Source organism: Mytilus galloprovincialis, chromosome 1, assembly GCF_965363235.1.
Source record: "Mytilus galloprovincialis chromosome 1, xbMytGall1.hap1.1, whole genome shotgun sequence".
In the NCBI taxonomy this organism is placed as follows: domain Eukaryota; kingdom Metazoa; phylum Mollusca; class Bivalvia; order Mytilida; family Mytilidae; genus Mytilus; species Mytilus galloprovincialis.
The window spans coordinates 109,298,864-109,308,882 of NC_134838.1; the positions used below are offsets into that span (position 1 = coordinate 109,298,864).

Here is a 10,019-nt window from a genome sequence, read left to right on the forward strand (position 1 = left end):
ATTTGGTTAGAATACATTGCAAACTTTTCAAGATTTTTTTTAATTTTCTTTGTGTTCACCACATCAGAAAATTAAAATAAACATGAATAATATCATGGCCAAATAAACAATAAAACTTTAAACATTTCTACATCTTATGGTATTTATTTGATATAAATCAGTCATGTAGTTACTGGGTGATATTTTTTGAAAAATATTGATTTTAGTTGAAATGATAGGACTCACTTTTGTCCAAAAGTGGGAGTCCTATCATCTGTACATGTAATGGTTACAATGTTAACCACTTCTTGTATAACAATAAATATATATATATACATGTATGAAATGTTGGAGAGTCTTTACGATGATTAGATGTGCTGTAAATAAATGATTCACTTCATCCCCAATAATGTTCATAATATACATTTTTTAAAAGAACAACAAATCTGAATAATATCAAGTTATCAAACAGAAAGCAGCTTTTAAGGGTAGTAAAATCTAATTAACTTAGATCACATTTGTAGGAGAAAACTCAATAATTTCACAAAATAAAGTCCAATACCTTTAAAATATAAAAATTTAAACAGAAAAGAAGCTTTACCATCATGACCACTTGCTAGTTTAGACATTTGTCATGGTGTGTTATTTGGCTTAAATTTATAAATGTATGATTTTGTATAAAATCATGTTTTATCTTTAGAAAGAAAAGTTCTACCAGTTGGGTTTGTAGTGTTGAGACAAAATTAATCTCTGACTCATAAATTTAACTTTAGAAAATGCTTTTGAGCAACTTTTATTTTGAGACTTTTATATTTTGAAATTGAGATTAAGTACATTTTATGTTTTAGTAGTTTTGGCATTTATTTTATATTTTACATTTTAAGGAGAAATAACTTTACTTTGTATTTGATAATTAGATTTGATACTTTATATTTTAATTACATTATTATTATTCGGAATTGTTTACTAATTGATTTGCTATCATCATTTGTCTAAATTGTTATAGTAATTAAATTATGAAAACCTTCCTTGCGTTTTAGCTATGCCTATCAGAACATTAAGTCTAGCAATAGACTGACCCCCTGTCCCTTGGTTCCAGCACATACGAGTTAGCTCCCCCTTATCTAACAGTGCTCTGGAGTGGACCTTGGTGACACATTAATTTAATCAGAATGTATTTCAAGATTACTAGTGATAATGAAAAGAAAATGCCATAAGTTGCAATTGACAGTATTGAAATGTAGGGTACACTATATACCCAACGCCTGCAGTTTTTGCAAATGACTTCTGTTGTTGGTAATGACTATAATCTATTTTAATACCTTTATGATTGAATCAAAACTTCACGTTTTAATAAAATAATAAACTATTCAGTTTATCATGTTTATGCTCTGGTTAATCCTTAAAACTATTTTTAACTTAGTTATATATGTGTTCCATTTATATTTAAAACATTTGGCATTTAATTTTGTACTAACTTAAGTACAAATGTACTATCATGATTATATAGTTTTTCAAGTTGATATCAATGCCACTTATTTTGATGAATTCACATGTGATTGGCAACTGCATACATGTAGATAAGTCATCAATCTTTCAAACTTTTTAAGGTCTTTAAATTTTTAGGTCTGTAGGGGTTTAACAAAGTGCTTAGACCATTCAAACATCACTGTTTATAGTTGCTTAAATGGTTTAAGATAAACCTATTTCCTTGGTACAGGCCAAGAAATAAGATTGAATCTCTGCAGTCAGTTAATCAGCATTTCATTAATCATTGACAAAGTATTTGAGTATTTTAGTCTTCATGTACTGACAGAGTTCTTACTAAGGCCAGTCCATGAAACATTTTCTAAACTAGTACTAGTGATTAAAAAGATGCAGCAAAAGTTACCAGCAGCCAGCTGAGTCCAGTTATCTTCATTTCATCATGTTCAATAGTTGAGAATTATTTTTTTAAAAGTAACTTGTTTTCATCTTCTTATTTTACTTTGTTGTGAAGGCTTACAAAAAATTGTAAATGATAAATTAAGGCATTTTTTTCTTCACAATGTTGGCATTGACACAAGCAATGAAAATGGTGAGTCTGTAGATTCTCTTACAAAAAAACATGATACAGAGAAGAACCCTGTACTGTAACTGGTAAATAATGTTCATAAACCAAATAATAAATAATAACATAGTACTTTAAGAACCAATATACTTTTTGTTTTTCCCCAAGATACTGTCTAAATGTAATAACTGTACAACAGACATTCTATAAACACATAACCTGTTGACTTTTAAAATGGTGCTCATTGCATTTAATAGGTTATTTCATTTTATATGTTTACTTAAGCAAAGCTGGATTACAAATATACTGACCATGAACCTTACAATGATATGTACATGTAAATTTTAGCTCTTCAATTTATTTATTTTTATGGATTATGGCTTACAATTTACACATATTATGACTAACTACCATAAAACAATTTCATTGTCCAGAACATGTTGAAAAACCCTTGGCAATAAACTTGGAAATTGAAACAAATTATTAAAGGGCAACATGTGCTTACAGTACAAGCTTGTTAGTTTTGTTAAAGGAGTTTTTTTTCCTATCTATAAAATTACATATTATGCATTTACTACTCTACAGACATACCCTTCAAGTTATTTAATCATTACAACTAAATATTTTACAATACATGCTATATGCTGGTATTCTCTGAATTTCTGTCTTTTTCACTAGGGTTAGCTTTCATTAATGGTTATGGTTAGATGTTGTTCTAGGTTGGGATAAGGGTCAGGTTTCATGGGTTTAGGACATGTAGGATAGAGGATAGTTTAGTATACAATGTATATATCTTAGCTCTACTATTAACTTATTCAATAATGGGAGTGTTGCATAAAAACAACTACATGTTGATATTTTCAGACAAATATTTTTTCATTTGTAAAATATTTTGTAAAAAATCTTTAATTTTAGCATGTTTAGATAGGAAAAAATACAATTTACAGAATTTACTGACATGTTAGAAGTTACGTATACATTGTATATATAAATATATATATATACCAGTGTGGGGACATGACATCATTGCTTTATAATGTCCTTATTCTTGTAATACTAATTTTATAACCAGTTTTAGACAAATCAAAATTAAATTCAATACAACTGTTGTTCATGTAAGGGGTTGGTCTTGTGTGACATGATGCTCACATTCAGATAAGAAAGGACATCTTCCAAATCAATGGTCAAATGGCGATGGTTTGGACCTTCTTTTCTTCTTGCTATACAAAAAGCATAATATAACATAAATATCCCCTTTGAATGTTAATTCTATCATTTATTGGCAAGTGGCAAGCATACTACATTCATATGGGTTTGGACTAAAGTTAAAGAAGGCACGTTTCTCCTAGATATCTGTTTGATATTATACATATTTGTCTCAGATATATATTTGAATCTTACTAGTCCAAATAATTATGATGTGTTGATAGGCTTTCAAAATTTAGCCAAGAGTTATATTTTTGTTCTCAATAAAAAAATAATATGGGTAATATTAATGTTGAAATTTCTATTTTAAGTCTACTGAACCATAAATGTCTAGTTTTGTAATGTCAGGGATCTCATGATCAGTGGATGAAAATTAATGATGGAGAAACTTTACCCATGACAAAACCCTACGTCTATAGTGTGACCAGATCGAAAGTATTTAATTCCTTCATTTCCATGTAAGGAATGCTGAACAGGCTGATATATGGCTAATTATATTCAATCTTTTTTACAATCAAGAATATAACTCTATATGAATAGGGTTATTAGCGAAAAATAACATACATTTGTTATTGTGGACTAAAAAATCAAAGAACTGTGATAACATATATTACATGTTTCAAAGGGACAATATACATTTGTACATCATTAATGATTAGTTTTGTTAAAACTGTATACAAGTTCATAGATATTACTATTGTCTTTTTGTAAACCATAGTTGCCAATAATGCACAGGTTACACCTACATGACCTATGTTATTACAGAAAAAGGGTGTTAATACAGCTTCTCTACACTCCAAACATTTGCTCAGACATAAATTATGCTTAATTACAATGTATTATTATTCATTGTAAAAAAATAATGATCAGAACATGTAATGAGGTTCTGTGCAAGCTTCCCAGTAATTCCCAAGTTTTGTTATTACAGCTAACATGGCTAAGTTTATCCCTTAAAAGCCTTGTCTCATTGATTTACCATGGTTAATGAAAAATGTATTAATTTAATTTAACAAAAAATTAGTTACCAAGGCTATGCATTTAGTTTCTGCACAAAGTATCAAGAGTTCACTAGAGCCCACTAAGCTAAAATTCAAAAGATTTGTGATTTATTTTACAAATAACAAAGACATGTTTACTGTGGCTTCATTTATATTCGTGGGTACCAATTTCCATGGAATATTGAAAATTTGCATGTTCCTGGATATTTAAATATTGTGGTTTTGCCAAAACCTGAATACATTCTTACAGAGTTTGTCATTCTTTGAACATAACTTAATTAATTAATTTAATCATTTAATTTCATTTAATTTCGGAAATTGAAATACACGTAAATTGGTATAGAAAAATAATGAATCCACAGTACTACAGATTTAGTGAATTTCAGGATTAAACTCATGGAAGTACCTGTAATCACACATGCAAGATATTTTCTGTAATTACCCTAAAGAGTCATATCCCTCACTGTCATATAGAATAACAAATATTTCAGTAATTGTCATTTGTAACAATTCCAATGCCAAGCCTGCATTGCTCCCCTTTGTCAACACCGACCATAAGCTGTCATTCCAGTTCCCACTTAGTTATCTATCTATATTGGTAATTGTATGACTTATAAATCGGTTGGATATTTTTTCAACTGTCAAATTCAGAAGTCATGAACAGGTATCATTGATTTGCAGCATCAAGAAAAAGAAGTTTTTTACCTTTTTTTGAAACGCTTAGGGAAATATTTGGAGGGCAAACATTTACAACTTAAAAGGGGGCAGGAGGGTAGGAGGGATCCTGATCCCAAAATCCTGGGCTTAAAAACATAAAATCCAGAGGTCCCAAATTTCGGATTTAAATTTACCCAACATCCCATAATTCGAAGAAAAAATTCCCAGATCCTGAAAGGGTCAATCCCATATCCCAAGCTTAATAAACTCATCATAGATACCAGGACTAAATTTTGTATATACGCCAGACGCGCGTTTCGTCTACAAAAGACTCATCAGTGACGCTCGAATCCAAAAAAGTTAAAAAGGTCAAATAAAGTACAAGGTTGAAGAGCATTAAGGACCAAAATTCTTAAAAGTTATGCCAAATACAGCTAAGGTTATCTATACCTGAGGTAGAAAAGCCTTAGTTTTTCAAAAATTCTAAATTTTGTAAACAGTGAATTTATAAATATAACCATATCAATGATAATTCATGTCAGCACATAAAACACACAATCCCAGAGTCCTGATAAAGGTCCTATCCCCCCTCTTAAAAAGTTTTAATGGAAGACCTGATGTATCAATCTAATTATAAACAAAACGAACTAAATTTCAGAATTACGATAAGAAATTTCCTCAGCTTAATATTTTATCAATTGCAGTTTTTATTTACATGTATGTATTTACTTTTAAACTTTTAAAGTGATTAAATATTATCGATAATTGCAGTACTCATGTATAAATTTGGCATGAAATTATGATCAGTTTTTAGTTTTTAATTTGAACTTGTTTGAAAAGGGGGATGTTGATTACGTAAGTCAACATAAAAGCTTTTTTCTTTGGAAATGTTTGGATTAAACATTCATTTTCTTAAAATAAATTAATCTAAATTTCCATTAGAATTTGCTGAAAAGTTATTAGATAAAGCAATCAATCATCTATCTTGATCAAGAGTTCTCCTGTCAGATGTGTCCATTTTCCTGTAGAAGTGATTAATGGTCTTTAGCAGGATATCCCTCAGGACTTTAACACTGTTATTCGGAGGGCCCTTTAAATTTGGATTACCGGTATACACCTTATCACTATTCCGACTGACACGAGAATCTGTACCGCTTGAACTTTTGACATCATACAACAATCACTTTTCATTTGTGGCGGCATATCTTTTGTATTATGATGTCAAAATTTTAAGGAAACGGGAACAGTAATGGCGGACAAATAGCGATAAGATGTACATTTTGTGTATTACAAAAGGCCTAAAGGGTTTTACTTTATTCTCCTTTTCAAAATCTGGAAGACTCTGGGTAATCTCATTGTTCATACACCAAAATAAAAATAATATATAACGTCATTGGATGGATTTCCATTGTTTGAAACATTTTAAACCAATCAACGTTTTGGTGTACGCTTTTGAAAATAGTACCCAGAATCATATAAGGCACAAAATGTGAATTAGATTCTGAAATGGCGAATTGATTATTGTTGCCAACAAAAAATGGTGGCTGCCAGAGAAACGAAAACCCCATTTGACAATATGGACAATGGGGGAAGAAAATTTAATGATGGCGGGATTCTTTTGATGGTTGCTGAAGATATTCTAAAGATGGTATCATGGTATCACAGGGGTCGACGTAACTGCTGGCCCGTGGCTAGTAAATTTACTGTCGGGCCAGTCAAACTTAACAAAGAACGGCCCGACGGGCCAGTCAATATTCTCGGGTCACTTGGGCCAGCAACTTTCATTTTCTACCACGCGGAAGATTGCATATACTTCCGTGTTATTGAAATCAACTGGTAATAATAGCCGGCCAATCAAATTACTCGGTAAAAATCGACAATTCCGAGGTTCTCCGGAAATGCACGAGATTCGTTATTCGGGATTTGTCGAGTTAAAAATGGCAGCCCCCAGTTAAATTAAATAAATTGATGATATGGAACGTTTCCTAAAGAACTACCCCCAAAAAAGAAAAGCTGAAACCGATAGCAACCAAAAAGGAAAAGAATATGAAAAATCAAAAAGAAAAAGGGAGTTAAATAATGCATCAAAAGCTCTCAGATTGCAGGATTTTGTGCCAATAATAATAAAATTTTCTTGGAGGGGCAAACCCCCCCAAACCCCCCCCTACCGCATCAGCCCACTTCGTGGACCGACATTTCTCGGGCCAGTAAGATTTTGAGTGGGCCAGCTGATCAAAAAAAAATTTGGCCCTTTGGGCCAGGTACTTCTTTTTTCTTAAGGTGACCCCTGTATCATCATAAAAAAGGGGGGAGAGACCATTTTCGGGACGCCGGGATTGGCCAATTTTAGCAACGGGAAATTGGGATTGCCTTGTTTAAAGATTGGGAATTCGGGATAGAAAAACATCGGGATACGGGAAACCCACGTTTTTAGCCATGGGAAATCGGGATTTTTATGTTGAAATATAACGGGATTGACAAAAAAACTGTACCTTTGACAGATAAAAGTGCCATTTTCATTATACTTCAATCAGAATCGCATCTAGAAACAGAGTAGATCCAGATCTTATTGTTATTTTCTGCTTGTTTTTTTTTTAAAGTAACTGTAGCCAGTGCCATATTTAATATCCACTGTACGCGAATGATTTGCTAACCAAAATTCATGATAAATGTCTAAGCTCCTTGGTATTAGTGTCGCTCTGATTTAGAGGATCAGTATACTCAAAGAGGGTGGTAAAGGTTTTTTTTCGTGCAACGTGTTTTGCCATTTTTAATTTCAACCTTCCGTGAAAAAAGTTCGTGCTTCACTGTGAAATTGGTAAAAACGGCAACGTGCAAGCAGTTTTTTTATTTTTCGTTCATCGTAAAATTGGAATTGTATTTCGCGTTTTCTGTGAACATAACGCCTCTTTACAACCCTTCCCAAAAGTTAGACTTGATTTGGATATTTTCAATAAGAGTAAGATTATGTAAGACCTAAAAGAAAACACATGTGTTTCCGGTACCCCTATATATATCTACCCTAATTTTAAGTACCTATAATCTAACTCTACTCTTAAAAGGTTTTTGGATGTTATGTGGACAAGCACTTATAAAGTCAGAATTTTTCTCCCATATGAACCAGTCAAAACGTTTGAAAAAAAAACTATTTTGCTTTCCTACCGATCTTAATTTTATAGGGGATGTTACCTGAAACACATATATTTTTTTCTTGGCCTTACTACACAGATAATTTCCCAGACACACTCTTCTCTATAATCCAATATCATATAAAAATATTTATGGCATTCTGCAATTTTGAAGAAAACAAATACCCCAACTTGGTCAAAATGCACAAATTGAAAGCAAATAATTAAGAACAACATTACTCAAAGGGTTTAATTTTCAAAGTTTACCAGGACAGCCTCCTTTAAAAGTTGTGTCAGATGTGTCTATTCGTTACCTAAAATAGTGGAGGACCTCTTTAATAAATAAATGGGTATTTCTTGTTTATCAGGATTGGGATTTTTAACAAAATATGTCCCCCCCCCCCCCCCCCTTAAAACAGGTCCTGGAGATCCCTGAATGTTATATATAACTGTAAGATTGAAATAATCGAGCAGATTTAAAGACCCCTAGATTGGTTAATAAAGTTGACAGATTAACTGTAATTATTTACTTCATGAATTTTAGTATTTATCCTTGCCCCCCCCCCCCCATAAAAATCGGAGGGGATCTCCTGTAGTTGGTGATCGCAATACTGGTATACCAGTATTGTCCACAGTACTGGTATAAAAATTTTGTACCAGTATTGTAACTTTTTATAAAAAAACCAGCAATACTGGTACATTACTGATATACCAGTATTGTAGTTGTATTGTTGACTAGACTATATATTGTCCGGAGGCTAAAAATCAAATGGTAGCTCCCTTAGAAACACACGTGTATTTATCATTGACACTATTGTGTGTCATGGGAATTCCTAAAAATAAATACCTGTAAAATGCTGTTTCCAAAACGGAAATAATCTTGTGGCTTATTTTTTGTAAACATGATAGCTTAGGCTCCTCTTTGGACGAATGTATATCTCCATTTGAAACATGACCATTTGTGCTGTTGATTGCGCCGTTTTTCTTCCCATCCATTTTCTTCAAAATTCAGTGAAAACTATTTGTATTCACTGTACAGCTGTAGGTGCATATATGCCAGTTTTATTGTTTGGTTATCTAAAGCTTATAAATTTAAAATGCACGTTTCAGATCACGTTTCGTTTAAACAAACCTTTCCGTTAATAACCAAATCCTGGTTCCAATGCACAGTATGCATCAACAGAAACAGTAAAGAAATAACTAGGTACCAGTTTGTTATATAACCAATAAATAGAAGTATACAAAACAAAACTGGTATAGATACGGTTACGTTTTGGTTTTTGCCACTCCCTAAACCCCAGTCTCTGTATAACACTCCAAAACATATAACTGTTTATTGCCATTGAAGAATGAAAAAAAAAATGCTGCTTGTTCAGTCATTTCAATTGTTTTCAAAGTATTATAATGATAGCTTACATTAGAATAAATACAAGAGCAAATAAGAAAGCAATATCTGATCATATCTAATCATTGAGGACATGAAATCATAATAAATGGTCTATAAATATATTACTATACTTTATAAGGTTAAACAAGTTAGTTTCAATCCTAAACACTAGTTTTTTATTAATCAATGTAAACTGCAAACTGGGGGTGAAGCAGCCCCCCCTTTCATGCTAAAAATTTGGTTGATTATACATTGTCCGTATCTGTATCTGTATTTCCCACTTGTGTAATTAGGATGGGTACGTCACAGATTCCTTTCGGCTATTATGTGACGGGTTGGTCTGCGCACAATTAGTCGCGCTTGCTGAGGAGTGCTGATTTAAACTCCTCGGTAGTAGTGGCGCACACTACTGAGTCTTCCAGATGGTTCCAGTTTATTGCAGTTGCGCACAAAAATAGAGTTCTTGTATTGTTCTGTCTTACTGGTTGGAACTATGACCGCACGTTTGTTGTTACGGACTTGGTGGTCTATAATGTTTTTTGTTACAAAGTTATTATATGTTGTTGCTTTGATTTGTCTCTTTGGTCTATGAAATTGGATTAAATCGTCGAGAG

The 10,019-nt window shown here is 32.2% G+C and overlaps 1 protein-coding gene across 5 annotated transcripts in view; it reads right to left on the reverse strand.

The window, feature by feature from the left end:
* LOC143050581 (patched domain-containing protein 3-like) overlaps nt 1–9,214 on the reverse strand; it is a 47,915-nt gene extending 38,701 nt beyond the window's left edge. For all 5 annotated transcript variants that reach the window (XM_076223834.1, XM_076223835.1, XM_076223836.1 and 2 more), the window contains exon 1: nt 8,866–9,214. In XM_076223834.1, coding sequence (XP_076079949.1) covers nt 8,866–9,014 — 149 coding nt within the window. In that variant the 5' untranslated portion in view covers nt 9,015–9,214. The remainder of the gene's footprint in view (nt 1–8,865) is intronic.
* Nucleotides 9,215–10,019: the final 805 nt, after the last annotated feature.